Source organism: Vicia villosa, unplaced genomic scaffold (genome assembly GCF_029867415.1).
Source record: "Vicia villosa cultivar HV-30 ecotype Madison, WI unplaced genomic scaffold, Vvil1.0 ctg.000666F_1_1, whole genome shotgun sequence".
NCBI classification, from domain to species: Eukaryota; Viridiplantae; Streptophyta; class Magnoliopsida; order Fabales; family Fabaceae; genus Vicia; species Vicia villosa.
This window is the reverse complement of record NW_026705297.1, coordinates 107,331-129,125: the sequence shown is the minus strand read 5'-3', so window position 1 is coordinate 129,125 and position 21,795 is coordinate 107,331. Positions and strand designations below refer to the sequence as shown.

General features: G+C 36.3%; 1 protein-coding gene across 1 annotated transcript; it reads right to left on the bottom strand.

Moving 5' to 3' along the window:
• Positions 1-15,959: 15,959 nt before the first annotated feature.
• Positions 15,960-20,339, bottom strand: LOC131630269 (sodium-dependent phosphate transport protein 1, chloroplastic-like). The gene is made up of 10 exons (XM_058901061.1): positions 19,920-20,339; positions 18,995-19,102; positions 18,740-18,895; positions 18,318-18,533; positions 17,889-18,098; positions 17,433-17,570; positions 17,207-17,308; positions 16,836-16,901; positions 16,623-16,707; positions 15,960-16,444 (listed from the first exon to the last, which is right to left on the bottom strand). Exons 1-10 carry the CDS (start codon positions 20,271-20,273, stop codon positions 16,347-16,349), a joined length of 1,533 nt encoding a protein of 510 aa, XP_058757044.1. The 5' UTR covers positions 20,274-20,339; the 3' UTR covers positions 15,960-16,346.
• Positions 20,340-21,795: the final 1,456 nt, after the last annotated feature.

Below are 21,795 nucleotides of genomic sequence, written 5' to 3'. Positions count from 1 at the left end.
GTATCTGAGTATGAACCTGAAACTCGTTCTGAAGATTCCGCTGAAGATCACACTGTTGATATGACTGATGTCGAGGTCGAGCAACAGCAACCCGCTACATCTACCGCATCGGTGAATCAAAGAATGCCTAATCTGAATACGCACGAGCAAGCCATCACTGCGCTACAACAAGATATACAACATGTGCGCAACGAGCTACACATTTTGCAAATGCATTTCTTCGATTTTATCGACACCGTAAATGCTCAGTTCGACGAAGTTTTCAAACACATTCAGTCTAATCAAAACAACAATAGACGTGGCTAGATGTGACCGTTTAGATTATTAGATTTTTATTTCTAGTTTTAGCAATTTCTATTTCTAGTTTAGATTTTCATTTTTCTGCACTTTTCCATTCTGCTATTGTTAACACTCAGTACTGGTTTAATTTTAAATGCAATATTTTATTCACTACTGCTGCTGTGTTATAATATTCTGCTGCTGTGTTATAATACACTGCTATTAACTGCTATATATATTTTCCTGGCTATCACTCTTTGCTGTTAATAGTATTAAAATAAGACATTGTTCTGAACTGATGGACACTTTTTGCTGTTAATGGTATCTGTCAGCACTGTCTGGTCACCTGCATGCGTGCCCACTTGCCTGCCACAGGAGACGCCCGTCTCCATCTGTGTGGGACCAGCAGATGCCATTCTTGGGACAGGAGACGCACGTCTCCATGCTCTGCCCCAGCAGACTGACTGCCTGAGACGCACGTCTCCCAAGGCTAGCAGTCTGCATTTGACCACGCAGACAATTTCCCTCTCCCTCTTGAATTTTGAATTTGAATTTCAAATTCACTCTTCTTCATTCTTCCCCTATTTATTCCATTTAATCCCCATAAACCTCATTCATCCTCCATCATTCACCTCTTAAACTCCATTCATTTCCCATTCTTCTATTCTATTCAAACTTCAAACACCACCATTAATCCATTTTAATTCTCCATTAACCACCCCATTTTCAAACCTCACTATAAAACCACACCACCACCACTCTTCTTCCTCACAACTATCACACCATTCTCTACTCTTCTACACTACATTTTTATTTTTTATTTCCATACTCACCATGCCTCCACGTTCATTAATCCGTAGTGAGCGTCCCGAGCGACCACCTCCCGACCTTTCAAACATTATCTTCCGAGATGATGCTCAACGAACAAAATATGTTGCTTTCTACGAACGTCCGGTTGTTCCCACAAAATTTGTGAACACCGAGTGTCTAGAAACTTTGGGTCTCATTGATGGTGTCACCCGTTTGCTCACTAAATCTAGCCTCCACCATCTCTGTACCGAACCCGTACCTACTTATGAGCCGCTCGTCTTAGAATTTTTGAGTTCCTTCAACTACGACACTCCCTCTACTCAACCATTCTCAACCGGTAGCATCCAATTCCGGATGTTCAACCGTGAATATGCTCTAGATCAAGATGTCGTAGCTTCATATTTGCATTTTAATCATGCTCCAATTGCTCACCGCTCAATCTTTCAAGAACTCAATGGTCGATCCTGGGAGGATCTCGCTTTTGAATTTTGGTTCCATCTCACTGGAGAAAATCCTACCGGTTGGAGAGCTCTTCATGCTTCTCACATTCAAAACCCCGTTATACGTTATTTTCAACGTGTCTTGGGGCATATTATTTTTGCAAGATCCAACAACCACAAGGTAAACCAAAATGAATTATTTTTCCTTTACTGTGCGCTTAACAATATCCGTTTCAATGCCGCACCGTTTATGTTCCAACACATCCAAGGTTTAGTTAACGCCCCCGCTACAAATCCATTCTTGCTTGGAGGCATTATTACTACCTTGGCCTGTGCTTTAGGTCTTGGTGACGAGCTCCTATCACTCTCTCATCTCATGAAGCCTGCTCAGTCACTCGATCTCACTTACTGCCGCGATTCCCACTTGGTTTCACCCCGCCATGATGGCCGATACACTTTGGTCGTCAACAAAGTTCCTATTCCTTATGTCATCCTTCCATGCCCTGAAAGAATCAACATCCGTTATGTTCAGCGTTGGAGGCTTATTGAAGACAATCCTCAAGATAACCAACCTGAACATCCTAATGAACCTATGGATGCAAATGAAGAAGAACTCAACCAAGGGCAAGCTGATGTCAACCAACCTCCTCCAAACAACCCTCCGCCTATCACTCTTGAAGCCATGTATGCTGCTATTCAACGCCAAGATCAACTCGTTCAAGCTATGCAGACAAACCAAACTGAAACAATTAGGCTCATCCGAGAGATGCAACAGGAGCACCGTGACTATGCTATTAGGAACGAAAGTCAATACGCTGAAATTGCCACATATTTGCATGATCTTGACATTCGTGTTAATGACTCTCCTGATAGACGTTGCCGTGTTCGTACAAGAGGCGCGAGCAGTTCTCGAAACCGCAACAATGAGGAGTAGTTCTTATGCACTGAGGACATTGCATCATCTAAGTCTGGGGGAGTCGTATTATTTCTATTTCCTATTTCCTTTAGTTTTATTTTTCCCTTCAGTTATTTCCCTTCCTTGTAATGTTTTTCTAATTCAATAAAGAATATTTATGGAATTTAAGTCTTATATGTATAATTCCGTAGTTATTTCAATTTCTTCCATTTTCTTGAGCCATAACAAAAATTTTGCTCCTAAACGTTAAACGCAAACCCCACACGTTCGAGAAATACGAAGCTACTCAATCACTCAACGCACCAAAACTGAATTAATCAATATCCTTATTGTCGCAACACTCTAAAACCCCCGAGTATACATAACCGATTTGAATACCCGTTATACCAAAACCATCGACTTTAAGTTTTGAAATAACCCTTAGTAGTTTATTCTAGCAGTCGGCACCGTCTTAGATACAAACTACGCAGAGAGTCGATGAATATAAGTGTATGATCCTCATAATAATTATGTGTTCAACTATAAGAAGAAATGTGCCTACTAAGTAAGGTGATCCTCACAAGATCATTTAACCTAACGGTCGCAAATCTCATATACAAAGAATTTAAAAACTCACTGTCGATTGGTTCAGAAGTCATCTGGTAATGAACTTGGTAGGAAGGACTATTGTCCGATTCCCCACAATCTACAAGTGAATGCTAAGGAGTATACCACATATTGTGCCAGAACTCCATGAGAAGGATCATAGTCACTAACCGACTACTCTGCTATGTGCGTGTCAAGATAATGGGCTTAATGTGATTGCGCGCGAATGAAAAGGGTGAAACATGATGACAAGTCAAATAGGTCGAGCTATAATGGCATGATTCGGATTGGTATGCATACTGGGAGTTGTTTAGTGTTGTTACTATAGGTTTATTGCTAAGATTCGTTACTTCCGAATAAGAACACTATGTAGCTAAGTATGACTGAACGACGTGGTGGAAGTGTGTTTCATTTATCTTTATCTTCTTATTTTGCTTGAGGACAAGCAAAGGTTCAAGTCTGGGGGAATTTGATAACACGATTTTATATCGTATATTTAGCCTAAAATCCATAGATATTTATAGCATTTTCCGTTTATTATGTCAATTTATTATGATATTACGCGTGTATTTGCTTTGTTTCAGGTTTTACACTTCAATTACGACTATTTGCGAAAAGGAAAGAAAATCGAGCTTAAATGACCAATATTTATGCTTAAGAGACGAAAAGGGGTGCTGAAACGAAAGAGGGGTGCAATTAGGACCCAAAAGGCCCAAAAGAGCAATCCAGCCCACGAAGGAAGCAACCCAGGCCACACTAGTAAGCAGAGACGCACGTCTCTGCCACCTCAGCAAAGGGGAGACGCACGTCTCCACCTCCCTAAAGAATCTCCACTTGAGACGCACGTCTCAAGTCAGTCAAGGCCACTCCCTGAAGAATAGGAGACGCACGTCTCCAAGTCCCGGTCTGCAAAAAGTTCCGTTTTTCACGCAAAGCAACTGCAAAGCCTCACCTATAAATAGAGGCAGTCACTTCAGTCCAAAGTGTCCGATTTCCTGCCAACGAAGTGCTGCCGAAATTGTACCGCGTACTGCTTTTCCTTATTCTGCTTTCATTTAACCGTCTATTTTCTCACAACGATTTCTACACTGGAAATTGTTGTGAACTTTTCATAGATCTAGCCTTACGTTAGATTTATCGCTTTATTTTCCTTGTTTTTATTTTCTGCCATTTAAATTCCGAAGAACGATCCAGCCAACCTGTGGTGGAAGTTCGAGTACTTCAAGATTCAATTCAATCCAGATTTATTTTAATTCAGGTTTTTATTTACCGCCTTATTTATATTATTTATCTGCATGATATATTATATGCCATTTAATATGCTTATCATTATGAACCGAACCGATTTATGTATGTTTAATCGTATTAATATGTCTGGCTAAATTACTAAAGGTGTCGGTATGTAAAGTAAGTTAACCGTAGGGATCCGAAATAAATTGGCTTAAATTATGTTTTATTAATTATCACTTATTTTTGGTTCATATGTCTAGTTTAATTAGTAAGTCTTAAAACCAATAGAGCGAAAGTTTGAGGGATTAGGACGGTCAAAGGTTAAAATCAATAGAGCGAAAGTTTGAGATCTTTAACTGGATAGTAGACATAGGACATTAGTTTTAAGGATGGCGAAAGCGTATTAAAACTAATTGGAACTTATTTATTTTCAAAAATTGTTTTTACACTCGAGCGGGATGGCGAAAGCGTACGTTAGGGGTATTAGCTTGCTCCGAGTCAACAGAGCGAAAGTTTGAGATTAGGAGATTTAAATAGATAACAACCTCGTAAAATAGGCATTTTATTAATTACATTGTTTTCAAAAAGCTCTTCTAAAATCTAATGGGATGGCGAAAGCGTACATTAGGATTAGGATAGTAGTCTGAATCAACAGAGCAAAAGTTTGAGACGAGGATTTTTAATCAATCGGAATTAGTAAAGATTTTTAATTTAATCATGCAAAAGCCAATGAACCTTCGGATCACCTGTAGTTAAACGAAATACATACTGATACCTGTCTTTTATTATTATTCTTTATTTTCTCACAATCACTTTCCCTTAGGAACAATCGAAATTTTAGTACTCCTAGCTTTACATAGTAACCTTAGATAACGGTAGATCGATTCATAGTCCCTGTGGATTCGATATCTTTTAAAACTACACAACACGACTGTGCACTTGCAGTTATCAGATTTATAGACACGTAAAGTCGCGATCAATAGCATGAGTAGATAAACTCCCCAATGCTATGGGGTATCCCATATTTAAACCTGTAATGACTCTGAGTTAGTATTTGCAATGACAATTGGTTTTACAGTATTAAAATACTCTCTTGATGTTCTTAATGCTTTTTTCTTTGGGACAAGTTAAAATTGTTGTATGATTATCAATTACGTTGGACCACCATTAATAATGCTTTCATGAGAATATGCTATAGTATATATCACCTAGGAATGGGGATACTCTATAGTAACCGGACTATTCTTGATAGTATAATGCTTAATTTCATCCCTAATTTCAATGGAAATAGGCACTAGGATTGAACGTTTAAAGGTTTTCTCGCTAAGGACTTAGGAGTGAATACCCTTAAGAACCGGTATTTCATTCTTTAAAATATGTTATTGACTTAATAAGTCAGAGTTGTTACATGAATTAGTCATACACCTTCTCTAGCATGTTACTCTTATCTGTCAAAACCAAAATCTCATCTTTTACCTTCTTTGCATTTATTTTCATAAGTTTGCAAATCAAAACCAACATTTAGTTTTTGTTTAATCAAACGAGAATTTGAACTCTATACTGATACGCACTCTTTGAGATCGACATTCGTGAAATGTCCCCTTTATTACTACAGAGGTAAAATAGTACACTTGTTATTTTACCGATCAATAAGTCACAAGAAGCCTGTTTCTTGTGACTTTGCAATGTCTTATTCTTGATTTTAGAACATTTGTCAACAACAATAACATACAACAACATAAAAATGCATGCAACAAAATAAAAAGACATACATTTTAGAAACAAAACACTAACAACATACAACATCAGAAGGTATATTAAATTATTTTAAGATTGCACCTTTTATTAATAATCGTGGAAAAAGAACAAATTACTAAGTTCATCTAGTTTGTGAAACTATAAAAAAGAAATATAAGGTGGATGAAGTTTCCACAATAACTTCATACTTCTTATATTTTTTTTCATAGTTACGCAAACCATATGCACGATAGTCACATATGTGCTTTGTTAAGATGGTGGAGACGAATATAAAAAAAATGGTTTGTCAGCAACAACAAAACATGTGAAACTGAAGTAAATAATATAAAAAAATCATGTCAACAAACATTTATCAACAACAACAGCAAAGCTAATGATGATGAAAAAGAGAAAAAATCATATGAAAATCATGTGAAACATAACAACAACATACACGAAAAGTGAGAGAATAAGGAAGAAAAAGAATACCTTCATGTATGAAGAACAAGATTGTCGGTTGTAGAATATGAAAGCTAATGACGAAGAAGAGAAAAAATGGGTGTTAGGGATGTCACCACGGTGTTTGGAAAAACCTTGGTGACTTGGGCGTTGTTATTTGCACGTTTTGTAGTAGTGAGATATGTTATCAGATTTTGATTATAATGTTCATAATCTGATTCAGAGTCGGATGGATAGCACCATAATAATATTTAACAGAAGTAAAGAAGAGAGCAAGACAATACACAAGCAATTTATCTTGGTTACTCCTACAAATTAGGAGTAGTACAGTCCCCTTGAACTTTTAAGAGATTTCCACTATAACCAAATCTGATTACAAGTTGCTCAAGCACACAAGCAAAAGACTTCCAATGCCCAAACACACAAATAAGAGACTCAAATGCTTAAGAACACAAGTAAGAGACTTCTGATTGCTCAAGCACATAAGTAAAAGAGTTCTGATTCCTCAAGCACACAAGCAATGAACTTCTAATTGCTCAAGCACACAAGTAAGAGACTTCTGATTGCTCAAGCATACAAGCAATCAGACCGTTCACATTTCCTGACGACGTTATATAATTTGTTCAATTATCCAATAGTTCTTCTCCCTCACATTTGCTTGGATCAGGTATTTTATTTAGGGCAGACCCAAACTCATTCTCTAGGTCCTAGAACCTTATGTTCGGTAAGAGATATTTTTCTTTTAAAGTGATTACTCATGAGTCAATTTTTTCCCAAATATCTTCACCTTAGGTATTCTTCTTTATAAAAAATATAATTTCGGAGTATGAATGAATTTGAATACATATAATAATGAGTTATTAAAACCATATGCATGAGAGCTGCATTGTGTGGATGGCCGTTGAAACTAATAAGTCGCTAATCGATGCGTCGAATCATCTACTCTTAATAGAATAAGGGACAACCTATTACAATGTGCCATTTCACACGATGCAGCTCTTGGACCTTTTCCGATGTATGTTAGGAAGCTAATCCTACCAAGTCTATAGAACTAGGGTTTTAACAATAAAAAAAGAAAGACATTAAAAATAAGCTAAAAAGTAGAGATAAAAATAACTTTGATTTTTTGATACCCTTAATTGTGTCAAAGACACTACATATATAGATTCCATAGTGGATGTTCTATTAAAGGCCCAAATACACCAAAGCCCAATACAATACTAATAATATAAGTTCTATTATTACCCCCTATCACTAACAATACTTAATAATATAAATCCTATAATACCCTTCTATCATTGCCGCGGGGTTCACTTGAACCTTGTCCTCAAGGTTCTAAAATAAACTCCCAAAAATAGAAATTGGCATATGGATGTATTCTTCATTAGTCAACATCTTAGAGTTTGCACAATAATAATCCAAATTATAGTTCTTGTCAACTTGGTTCATATGAAGAAGCCTCATATATTTAGGATCATCCACGTCACTAATAAGGAAAACAACACCAAGAGTATCACAAGGGGAACATGTTGTGAGTCACCTTGTTCTAGCATAATTATAGCTTTTGTATATGCATGTTGAAGCAATTTCATTAGCTACAATACTAGTTTCTCGAGACGCCTAAACATGACACCATTAAAGCTCATTTTTCCTTCTTTATTTGCTGGGCATAACCGGTTCAAAATAGCTTTATCTGATTGCATTGATTCATGGAAAATCCGGGCATCAATTGCAGCAACTAGAAGATTGTTTGCTGCAGTTATAACATGGATATCTACTGTTAGTTGAAGATTGAATTCATCCATGAGAATCACTTAGCTATAACCACCACCAGCTGCAACTCCTTTGGTTCCAAAAGTAGGTCCTTGTGATGGTTTACAAACGCATGTGACCACCTTTTTATCAAGAAAAACACCTAAAGCTTGACAAAGACCAACAATAGTAGTGTATTTGTCTTCACCAAGAGGAGTTGGAGTAATACCTCTAACCACAACAAGTTCCTTTATAATGGATCTGTTAACTACTTTCGAAGACACTTTTGGTGGAACAGTTACCTTCTCAAATTTCTCATTGTCCAAGCTCTCTCGCGAACAATGCGACATGGCGTCAGAATCAATTGAACTAGCAGTAGAGTATCCATCACAATCCTCAAGCTTAGTCGCCATAGGATCCTTCCAATCCTCAGCCTTGAGCACACGTAAATACGACTCCTCCGTATAACAATCTAAATCCAATCCTGACAAATTAAATTCATGTAAGTCAATCAGATTTGTAAATACATAAAGAGGAAAGAACTCAGCAATCACGTTATGTTTCTCGGTCTCAATCTCGAACTGATATAATAAATTGTTAACTGTTTTCCGAATAAAGGGTCTATGCGCCATGAACTTCCCATAAACCCTAAGCAGAATTGTCTTCAAACAGTCTCTTTCTCTTGGATTCTCAAAATCAAACAGTTCAAGCAACTTCGAAATGAACGAATGATCAATATACTTTTTGGCTACCTTAGCATCACTCAAACACTTCTTAACAGGATCCTTCTTGTTCTTCCTAAAAAATTCCAGAAAAAAATGATTCACCATTCTGTTATCCATCGATTCAAGAGTATTCGAAGTTTCTTCATCCATCGAAACTGCGACTTGAGTTGATGGATCGGGCAATGAGGAAGCTGTGATCTCAGGAGGCGAATGAGAGGGCAAGGAGGAAGCTGCCATAACATAAGGTGATTGAGAAGATGACGAAGGATTTGCATTCATCCAAAATGTTGTAACAGCATTAGAAGTATGAACTGAAAGAGCAGGCGAAAGTGGCACAATTGCATAAGAGGGATAATTTGCAGCATCTGCAGCCGGAGGGATAGTTAGAGTAGGCGGACAAAATCCTTGTTTTCGAGGCGAAGAACAAGTATGGTCAATCAATAAAGTTTTGATCTCTAGATTTTCTTTTGGATTCCTGCACAGCCAGTGTTGCCAATTTAATACTTGATTAACGAGTTGTCGCAAGCGCGCTGACGAGAACGAAGGAAACACATGCTTAACTTTGAAATTGGGATTAACTACAATCAATTTCGTTAGCTCATACATCAATAGCTCTAGATGAATTGGTATCGCCATATGTTTCTAACTGCTTATTCTCCCTTGCGGAAATCATGGTTGTCGCTGTGAGTAGAGATTTAGGTGGTCCTGGGTCATATGGCTTGGTGTTAAGGATTAAAGCATCCAACATAATGCTGGATCTTGTTGAATCTGTTAGAAACAACAATAAATTCTCGGCAGTCGCATACGAGTTGAAATAGGATGTCTTCGATAGTGATGGAGAAGTGGAACATGACTTCAACTCTGAATCTGACTCCTCTGCGAGTACTGGCAGTTGGGTTCCACACAAATTAGGTTGCTCCGATTGTGTTATACGCAATTTTGGTGATTCTTCTAAATTTTCCTCAATAGTTGCACAATTTGGATCTGTAGCAACAATTTGATAAGGTGGTTTCGGCAGCAATTGCGGCATCGGTGGCGTTGAGGCTGGTGATTGCAACCAGTGGAGAAACAAACTCTGCTGGAAATGATTTGAGAGAGTGCCCAGTTCTGAAATTGGTAGTAGTTGCTTCTTCTTCAAAATGGAATTAATATGTTTTGAGTGAAAAAGAATACCGACATTGTAAACCCTCAACAGTGGTGAATCAGGTGGTTTACGTGGAATTGCAAAATTTCCATCACGGTGAAAATCTCTGTCGTTGAAGGCACCCTAGACCTTGTTCAGTGATGAAGAATTGAAATCTGGTAGATGGGTATTTGTCATACCCCAAAATTTGCCCATCTTATTTCTCCTATTCAAATTCAAATCAAGATACAAAGCTCCAAGACACACTCCCAAAACAATGGTTCAAGAACTAGGGTTTTGTTGTCCTGGGAGAAAATCAATAGATCAAAGGCTCCAAGGAATCCCATATGGTCTATGATACTCCACAATACCTCCATGACAAATTTCAGGTCTTGATTCAAAAGATTGATCACTCAATTGCTCAGAAAGTCAACAGTCGACTGGTTTGACCTAAAAGTCAACTATGGTCAAAGTACAGTCAAAACTCCTAATTTTTTGTCAACATCCTTATATTGAAGTATCATTCACCATTTGATCAAGAATTGATCATGGTTCATCAAGGAAAGATCAAAAATCAACAATTCAAAAAGTTTCTAAATTAGGGTTTGTATAGGAGAAAGTCAACTGAACTTTGACCAGACATAACTCCTACATGGAACATCAGAAATTTTCCATCCAAAGCTCATTTTGAAGGAAATTGAATTCCCTACAAATTTGTCTCTCACATGCCAAGTCTGAAAATGCTTCATTGGAGAAATATGGACTAAAACATTATAGGTCCTTTTCAAAAGTCAACAAGAAGTCATTTTTTTCAAAAGAACACACAAGGAGCATGGAAAATTATTTTGATATGAGACCAAAGACAATATTTAGAGGACTCTTCAACGTTTCTAAAAAGTCCTAGAAATCCTCCATACCTCAAAAATTGAGGGAGATAAGCCTTGTCAAAGTTGGACTATTTTGGAGGGAAAAGTATGAAGAAAAAAGATTCAAATTGAATTTTTTTACAAAGAGGCCCGTGTTTTTAAGACCCAATATCCTTTCTTATGGTATTAGGAGCCCATAAACCTTTGGCCACGAACTTTCTTGATTTAAATTAATTTTATAAGAATTTTATTCATTTAAAAATCAATAAAATTAAGTTAAATCAAAAGATTTGTAAGGAAATTTGTTTTGAATCAAATCCAATCACAATTATACCTTATTATTTATATATTTTCGTGCAAAATAAAATTGAAAAAAGATTGGATCACTTTTGGCCAAATATAGAAGGATTTCATAACATATTTTCAATCAAATTTTCATAATTTGCAAAGATTGATTCAATGAGATTTTCTCCACAAAAGTTGACCTAAAACATTCACCTATATATACATGATCATTCCAGACCCCTAGGGTTACGAGATTCTGAGTCAGAGAACCCTAATCCGAATCAAAAAAATTCAAGAGAAACTCAAACTTCAATTCTGAATTACAAGGTGATTCAAGAGTGTTCATCGATTGCAATACGTTCCTGGATCTCCAAGGAAGCTTTCCCAATCAATAGCAAGGCTCAGCACATCAAGAACGCGCGTGTACACCCCTCGGTTTGTCAAATTCTAAATTGCATCGTATCCATACATACACGCATCTTTAATTAATTATAATTGCATATTCTTGTTTATCTTGATGTGTTTATCAATTCTGGAGCTTTAATCATGTTTTGGCGTTGATATGAAGAATATACCATGTTAGGGTTCATGTTCCTAAAATTGGGGTTTTTTAAACCACATAAAATTAGACCTTAAGACAGGTACTATCAAGTTCGCGTGGTCGAGACGAATTCATTCACGCTATTGCGCCAAATTTCTATGGCCGTTTGCACCTATTCGTTATTCGCAGGTGTGAAAGATGCATGTTTTTATAGCTAACCTGCAAATGAGCGGTGTAAAAAGGCTTTATGCAGGGTTCGCGTGAAGAAGACGACGAGGTGTCATCGTCTGATTGGTCCATTCAAATTCCTTTTGCGCGCGTTTTGTTTTGTTTCCAGATGGATCCAGTGCGTTATGAAACACACGTTATGGTGCTCCCTCATCATCCTTGCCATTCATCTGCTTCTCCAATCAATTCAATGGATCTCAGCCTGCAGGCCCATGGTGGACTACACACGCGAGCCGCACCAGATCACTAGCTAAGTTTTTTTCAAATTTTTTTATATTTAATTACATAAATCCCTTTTTAATTATTTATATTTATATATATGTTTTTTATTACTTGTTTTTTTCTTTTACTTCTAAAAAACTAATTAATTTTTTTATATAATATTAATATACTTATTTATTATCTTTTTTTCTTTTACTTATTTATTTATTTTATATTATATTTATCATTTATTTATTTATTTATTTATATTAATATTTTTATTGTTTATCTATTTAATTATATTTATTTATTTAAATATTTTTAATAATTCCTATTTATTTCTTTTTCATTCATAAAATCATAAAAAATGTTTTTTGCCTGATTATATTTTCTTTCCTTCGATTTAATTAATTAGGTTGCAAAACCAATAATTAATTAAATCGATTTTTGTTGCTTTATTCAATTTACGCCCGAATCAGGGTTTACGAGAATTAGCCCTACACTAAAAAATGTTATTTTTCTGTGTCGTTTTCTGGGTTAACTTTTCAGAGGCCTTTCGACTACGCGCCACGCCACGCCTTTCATAAAGCTAAGTCCCGATTAAATTCCCTTTATTATTTCTTTTTCCTTTCTTTCTGTATTTAATACCATATTATTTTTTATCTTTTATGTTTTTAAATATTTATTTTGCCTTGTTAATGAAAGAACTTTCATACACTCATTTTATTTTATTGTTTCTGTCAATTCTTAGATGATCAGAGTCAATGCTCGAGGCAACCTCCGAATGTCAACCTTCATCAATCGAAGCTAAGTTTTTATACTTTTCCCTTTTCCTTTTATCCTTATATTTTCATTAGGGTTAACCATACCTGTTATTGAGATAGTAATGCACTCACCCCTTTCTGTTTATTTCTCCCTTTTCCAATTTTCAGGGTTTGCCAACCGCCAAAGCTCAAGTAGTCGTTAACCCTAAACTCCGATCTCTTTTATTTTTTCTGCTTTAATTATTACTTATGTCAAACCCGCTGGCTTCATTCTTCCTTTCCCCCGCTGGTTTCTTTTTCCCCTTCCCCATGTTTCTTTAACTATTATTACTGTTTATATTAATGGTTGTGGTTAGTAATCCTAGGGAGTGATAACCTTGAAATTGAACTTAGAATCACTTAATTTTACAAGATAAATATTTGAATTAATCACGTGATTGTTGCACTCACGCACACTTTTTGGTAACCCCTCTTGTTGCCTGTTGCATGTTGCCTTGTTGCCTGTTGTTTTTTTGCAGAATAGCCATGTCCCTCGAATACGAGGATACCTCAGCCATGTTGCCTCGATTATGCAAAGATCATAGGTCCCTAATGATGCTGCCTTCGATACACTAATATGATCTCGTCCCTCGGAAGTTGCCTACGAAAGGCTGAGGTATCCTCTGGTTGCCTAAACGAAAGGCTATTCTGGTCCTTCCCTTAGACTACTTGCCTCTCTATGGCATGGGACAGTCTTATGGCGAACGATATTGCGACGACCCTTCAACCTCCAAATGAAAGGCTTCCTGCCCTCTTATGGCATGGATAGACCCTTTCACCCTAAAAAGCTAAAAGAACCTTTTTACAAATATCAAGGTAATTTGCCCTTAATTGCATGCTCTGGTTTAAAAATCTTTTTCTTACCCTTTTTCTAAACATTTTCAAGGCTACGCTCATTTACGAGCTAAAGTCCCTGAGTTTCTTTTCTTCTACATTTCTTTCCTTCCGAATGAGCAAAGCAATTAAGAGCCCATGGATAACCATGGACGCAAAGGGTGCCTTACACCTTCCCTTTGCATAAATTACCCCCCGAACTCAGTTTTTTTATTTAAAAGGTTTTTCCTGTTCTTTTAGCCTTTCTATTTATTTGGATAAAATAAAAGTCGGTGGTGACTCATGCTATCCGCAACATTTCGATATAAAAGTCAGTTCATCATATTACAGTATTGTTAACAAAGCTTGGTTCTGGTGAATGAGATAAGATTAAGTTTGGTGGCTTCAAGGGTGGCGGCGGTATTGGGGTTTGATCAGAAATCTTTGGCTCTTGTGGTGATTATGTTTGTTTTCTACACAGATCCGACACTTGAGAGAACAATGGTGGTTGGATGGCATACATATTGGGTTGCTCTGAGTGTGTACAATACATATCTGATGATTCTTCTTCTAGGTCATCCTTAAGAGATTTGACATCTCCATTAAAACATGTGTGCTTGAAATGAGAATATGGCCTACCACTTGAATATGTGAGTTTCAAACAAGGTGAGGATGCCCTAAAAATTGGAGATTGGGTGTGTTGTTGCTTTGGATTTGGCAAAGGGTTTAGAGCTATTGCAGGAAAAACTCGATGGGCTGGTTCCACAATAAAATCTTGATGAAAACAAGGTTTGTCAAGGGGTTTCATTGAATCTAGATCTGACTCTGTGAAAACATAGTTAAAAAATTCTGAATAAGGTTTCCCTTCTTCATCTAACTCAGGTATAGCATCTCTAAACTCAGGTTTAAAATACCATAGGATAGCAGTAGTAAAGGCGTCCCAACTTGGAAATGAGTACCTTTGATACCATACAAACCACCATTGAAGAGCTCGACCTCTCAACAATGGAACAATGCTGGCTAGCTTTTTTTCTTCTGGTATTTTATTGGCAACAAAATATTTTTCTGCACACAAAATCCACCAATAACAATCGTCACATCCATCATATATTGAAATATTCATCTTCAATACTTCAATACTAGGCAAGAGATCGAAAATGAAAGCACCAATTGATAGGAAGCTAATCCTACCAAGTCTATAGAACTAGGGTTTTAACAATAAAAAAAGAAAGACATTAAAAATAAGCTAAAAAGTAGAGATAAAAATAACTTTGATTTCTTTGATACCCTTAATTGTGTCAAAGACACTACATATATAGATTCCATAGTGGATGTTCTATTAAAGGTCTAAATACACAAAAGCCCAATACAATACTAATAATATAAGTTCTATCTATTATTACCCCCAATCACTAACCATACTTAATAATATAAATCCTATAATACCCTTCTATCAATGGACCTCATGACTAACCTAGAACATAAACTATTTAATTTCAAGTCAATAGACCATTACATTTTCCATCTTTAATATCAAGTTAATTTTTGAAGATATTTTCTCAACTATCATACTCATACATGACTCTACTTATTAATTTGTCCAGACTCTCATATTTCCTCTTATTTGATTGATATTTTTAGAAAGAAAAAAAAAGGGTAAAGTTTTCACCAACCTGGTGAATATAAGCTAGCACAAGCAAGTAGTCCATTTGATTCTTGATACACACATAAATTTAATTCAACTCCTTTAAAAATGTTTTACTTTTTCTTACTCCATTTTGTTTATTTATTAAAATTAATCAATAAAATCACAATTTACCCCATTAGATAAACCTAGATTTGGGTTATATGAAGCATTGACATCTATTTCATCAATTCCTGAATCAATACACTAACCCAAATTTACCAATTCTAATCCTATGCTTAGGTGAAATTAGTTGATCAATAGTAACTGTAACACTGTATCACAAATCTCACAACATTAGAATATTCCCATACATAGATTTGTTTTAGCTACACCACTGTTCTTTTGAATAGCTATGATTGGTCACTACAAGAAGTAATTTCAAAAGTATCTCAAAGATTTTAGTCTACTCTCTGCAACACAAACATCACCAACTTAGTTGACCAAAGACTGCAAGTAAAACAGACAGATAAGAAAAAATGGAAAGACAAAAGAAGCTCCATGAAGAATACTACATAGACTACTTTTCTTGATTCATTGTCACAAAATTGATGTGTTGGTTTGGAAATTATATTTACACGTATAGGATGTGTTAATTTAAGAAATCACTATGAACTTCCCACCAAATATGGGAAAAACAGTATAAAAGATACATCTGGATTAAATAAAGCTAATCCAATCCATCTATCGAGGCCAACGAAACGCGCTATCCACAAAATATACCATTTTGTCGGGCATAAATTTCCGATGAAATGAGTTGCTTCGTGATTGAACTCTTTTCTGTTCTTAGTCCTCCTTCGGTGAGAAAGTACTCGAGATGTATCTATATGTACTTGCATGAGAAAGTATCAATTATCGGTCACGGTATGTTAGTCTATGATCTTTTCACCAGTCGAAAAAAGGTTCCACACTACGGTTCCAACCAAATACAGCCCAACTGAAACCTTGAAAACATCGTCCCATGAGCCTGATAATAAGCAAAGAGATTGAATTGTGTCATATCGTCGTTCCAATGGTAAGATTTCATAGAAAGATAATGAATGTAAACAACAGAAATCTGTAATCAATCTTCAATATTAAAAGATATAATTATTCATGTCTTCACCGAATATTTTAGGTTAAAAAGTAATTGACCGTTGACTTACCATGCTGTAGAATGTAACCTGTTGCTGCTGTTCCAAGAACACCAGCCAGTACTCCAGCGGTGTTGGATAGACCGAGCAATATCCCCTAAAATGAAAAATAAGAAATTAATCTAGAAATCATTTTCTTTCCCTAAGAACAACAATTTAGCATAGGAAATTATCTTGTTTTTGCATTCTTATTCTGCATTTCAAAATTATAATGAAACCGCTTACAGAATATCGAGGGGCTATATCTTGATGGTTTGAATATAATCCAGACTGAGAGAATGCGTCTGTTCCCTGATTAAGCAGAATTTGAAACAAGTGAGGAACATGAAAGGTCAACGGAATAAATGGATTAACCAACGCTAACTAATTTGAGATGATGTTATAGCGAGAAAGAAATGTATAGTTAGGCCGTTTTAAGAGAAGTTTCAAGACACTGTTGTAAAGAAAATTTAGTTTTTCTGTTTAAGTTGTGCAGAATATGAAGCATCTGGTATGAACTAAACTATGATAAGAGTTATAGAAGTAAAATTTGACTTAGGAACAATACTGTTAAATAGAAGGTTTAGCGATGCTATTGCGATACAGAAGAAGCAAACCTGACTGCAAGTCATACACAAAACAGCCATCACAGGAGAATGAATGTGGCTCAATTGAGTCAAGAAAAAAGCAGGACCTAGAAACCCAACTGTTTGCATTATCTGTAACAAAAAACGTAGAATTATAGTGTGAACCGTGGTATTAAAATATTTTATGTGCCTCTCGATAAGTAAACCATCAAAAAGAAAATGTAAAATAGAGAGGAAATAAATTGATGGGAGATACCTTGCGGACCGTTGTAACAGATACACCTCGGGTCACAAGAGTGTCTGCAATCCAACCACCAAAATTTGCAGAAATTGCCATTGTGAGCCATGGTAAAACACAAAATAGTCCAGATTCTGTAAGATTGAACTTCAACACCTATGATTATATTTGAAAATACCTCTGGTTAGCTTTAACAAAGTCATTTGCTTTTGAAGTATCCAATAAGATTGCAAATAAAAACAATGTGTATCAAGATGTTGGTTAAAACATGAGTCAAAATCGGAACTCTACTAGCTTCAATCTTGACAGTGCTGAGTGGGAATTGAAGCTTGATGAATATAGGTACTTTTTCTTATGCATAGGTAAAATGCATAGGTAAAATGCAAACATAAAAAGAAAATAAAATATGAGAATGAATCTAACTTTGGTCGCACCAAGTCGCGTACTTAGCAAACATGCAAAAAAAAAACTTACTTGGTTATAGTATGTTGGCATCCATGTAAGAAGAATGAAAGTTCCCCAGTTGTGGCAAAAGTGGCAAACTATCAGGGCCCAGACGGGTGGTTTTGACAAAATTAATCTCCAAGGTATTTCCTTCACAGGATCCTTGGACATACCGTTTGTAGCAATCAACTTCTTTTCTGCTGGCAGCATTTCAGGGTCATCAAGTGGTGAACTATGTGCCTATAGCTCCCAAAATAACATGGAAAATTAGCATGTGAGACAGTAAAATTTCTGCTTAGATAGGGCGAATTTTTGTACTTGGTAGTTAGAAAACTCATAATAAAGATAACTTCAAAACAAAATGTATTTCTATCGAGAAAATGTGTGTGTGAATATATTTCCATGTTCAGAAAGGATGCATTTATGCAAAGGTAAACTTTTAGATATGCAAATTCTAACCTTATTAAGCCATATACAAAACCAAACAGTCCCTAGAGAACCAAAGGAGTAAAACACCGACGGCCATCCATACTGATGAATTAGGAAAGGGGAAAAGGCGAGTCCGGTGACTGATCCAAGGTACATGCCACTGTATACCAGAGCTAATGATCTACTTCTCTCTGCCACAGGAACCCATTTCGAAAGAATATTATTCATGGCCGGCATAGCAACCCCCTAGTAAGATCCATAAGAAGTTAGCTCCACGTGGAAAAAAGCTATCATCATATAGTATCATCACCAACTATATGAATCAAATCATTGCTAAAATCAGTGAAAATATGGAGCCCAACAAAGAACATTTCTTTTTTAGCTTTATTAATGTATACATCCCTAAATAAAAGACCCTGAGCATGTTTTTTAGAACATTTAACTATACGCACCTCACCAACTCCCATGAATGCACGGGCAACTAGTAGGAAAGGCAACCCGAGTTTGGCAGCTACGGGAGTGAGGATTGTAGCAATGGACCACCAGACGACGCCAAATCCCAAAACCTGCTTTCCTCCCACTGTGTCGGCCCATATTCCACCAGCAATCTGCAACAAGTATCTACCTATGCATCAGAGCCATGGCCTTAAGTTCAAACATATGCCAAAAAGAAAAACAGCTACTAATCAAAACGAACTCATATTTACCTGAGTGAGAAGGTATCCCCAAAAGAAAGAAGACTGTACTAAACCTACAGTGGTTGGGTTCCAGTTGTACTCTGCCGACATAGGAAGTATAGCAATACTCATATTTACCTGTAAATATAAACCAAACAGAAGTTTCTAAGAACTAAAGCTAACTGAAGACTACACCGCAATTATAATCTAATCTTCTAAATAACAAGTTTTCCATAATTTCAAATTACTTGTCCATCAAGTTTTCCAAAAATTCTTTCTTGACCAAAATAATTCCCATAATATCAAAGATTTTGATGTCTATTGACTGCAATTTTTTACCATAATTTTTCGCAACATCAAGGATGGCAATTCTCTTTACCTCTATAGCACCGACACCTCTGAAAATAAGTGCTTAAGTGTCACAGCATGTGTCCGAAACCGACACTGACACTTGTGATTACATTTAATTTATTTCTTTTTTTCAAATTAACCGGTGTTGACGTGTCAGTGTGGTATTGCGTTTCATAGCTCCATGCCTCTGACATGTAAAGCCTTGTTATTTACCTCAATTTTTTTCTCAAAATTTCTCTTACTTAAACTTCTTGCAAACTTATAAAGTTAATTAGAAACTTCCACAATTTAAAAACTAACCCAAACTAGGGTCTAATCAATTACACTTCCCTTTAGTTGCTAAGTACAATACAAGTAATAACATCTATAGCACTAACATCTCGGAAAAAAATGTGTCCATATCAGTATCTTGTCCGAAACCGACACTTATGATCGCGTTTAATTTATTATTTTTTTAAATTATTATCGGTGTTTATGTGCCAGTGTCATGTTACTATGTTACTAGTGTATGTGCTTCATAGGTAATAACTAATAAAACATGTTATATATAGCTCCATTCCAATTTCGAACTATTTTGTAATTTCAAAAAAAGGGGCATACTCACTCTATCCATGTTACATAGAAGAAAAGCTGAGAAACAAAGAATAACAATAACCCATCTTTTCGGAAAAACCTCCCACCATGGTGAAAATGATAATGTTTCTTCATCTTCCACATCTTCACCAATATCCAAAGCACGTGCAACTTTCTTGTGAAGCGATAGATCCTGGTACTTACTGGAGGATTCAGGCACCTGCTTCTCGGACTTGACATCCGCCCAAACCTTTCCTGCTCCCCTCCGGCGGGAGAGGAAGTGGGATGGGAACGGGTAGGGGGAATGGGTGGTTCTGGTGCGGGATTGTGGGGAGGAAGAAGGTGAAGGAGGAGAGAAAGAGAAAAGTAGAGCTTTGCTACTCATTGTGTTGTTCCTTCTTCTTCTTCCTCTTCCTCAGGTTGCTGTTACTCTAACAGCTTGGAGATTTTTTATTATTTGTTATTTTGTCGGATATTTATTAGCAATGGCTCTCGTTTTGGCACGTGGCGATTGCATATAAAATGTTTGTAACTTCTAAGTTCGGATACTATTTATTTAGAGAAATGTTATTTGAGCATTTAAAAATGGTTTCCCAAAGGTGATTATTTAGTATTTTAGAGTATGTTAATGTGTTTTTTTAATTCATGAATGAAAGTGTATGAGAAAAAAAACAAGAAAGAAATAACGGCTTTGATATATCGTGTTTAAAATTTGGTGTTTAAATTCAAATATTTAATCGTACAATCTACAACAAATGATGATCACCTGACAATATGTAAGGACAATCGAGAGGTACCACTTGACACCGATGCGTCAATTTGTGAAGTATGTTTTCCTTGTTGTTTGAGTCGATCGCACTTTGAGAAAACTTGAGCGTAGTTTTATCTAATGAGACAAACTTAAATGAACTAGAGAAGAAATGTGCATTACTGATTTTATAGTTCTTATGTGGCTTTGACAAGACTACTTATGTTGAGAGGGAGGCGGAGAATGTCAAAATAATGTATTGGTACATAGATACTCGGTATTTAGTGATGACTTTCAGCAAAGAGGAAATGTTTGAAATTTTTTATTCCTTTTGCAGACTAGTAAGTTTTTATTGTGACTATTTATTTTGCTAATAGATTTAATTTTTCTTGTGTAGATAATATGGCCAAAGACATCAATTATAAGGCCAACAAAGAGAAATGGTTGCTCTTAATGTTAAGGCAACCAATGTTGAAGTTGAGATGTACCTATTTTATTACTATGGTGAGCGGTCCTTCGACGAGGTTGACTATCTTGGCTGATTAGTTTATACCTCTGCCCGATGTAAGAGGCCTATATAGGGAGAGGCTTTTGAGTGTACTACTCTCTCTAGGCCATCAGACCCTTTATTGTTAGGTGTCTTTGACGGACCAAGTTTGGCAAAAGGAAATATTCTTTTTCAAAATTTGGAGAGAACCCCCATGCAGTCAAGAGGTTGTTGTTGACCATGATAAATCCATCCCCTAACTCTTCCCAGTAACTTCGAGCCTTGGTTTCAGAAGCTGACATGGCCATATTACTGACAAAGAATCGATGGATCGTCAAAAATCCATTGCAGAGAGCATCCCTCGAAGGAGGATTAAAACTTTCTGGTACAACCCCCCTAATCTCATCAGAGAGAGGTTAATGATAAAATATTTATGTGTCATCAATAGGATTTGTCTTCTACAGACACTGTTGGATATTAGGGACGTTATCCTCCAAAGTCTAGTTTTGGCGATGTAAGTCGTCCATAAAAGTGTGCATCTCTACTATGGCCGCATGGTCGCCGTCGGAGCTACTATTTACTGTAGTTGATGCCCACCTATTCGCCATATTGGAGAGTATTGAAGAGTCGGACATTAAATTAATCGATGATTATGAAAGTCTCCCATGTCAA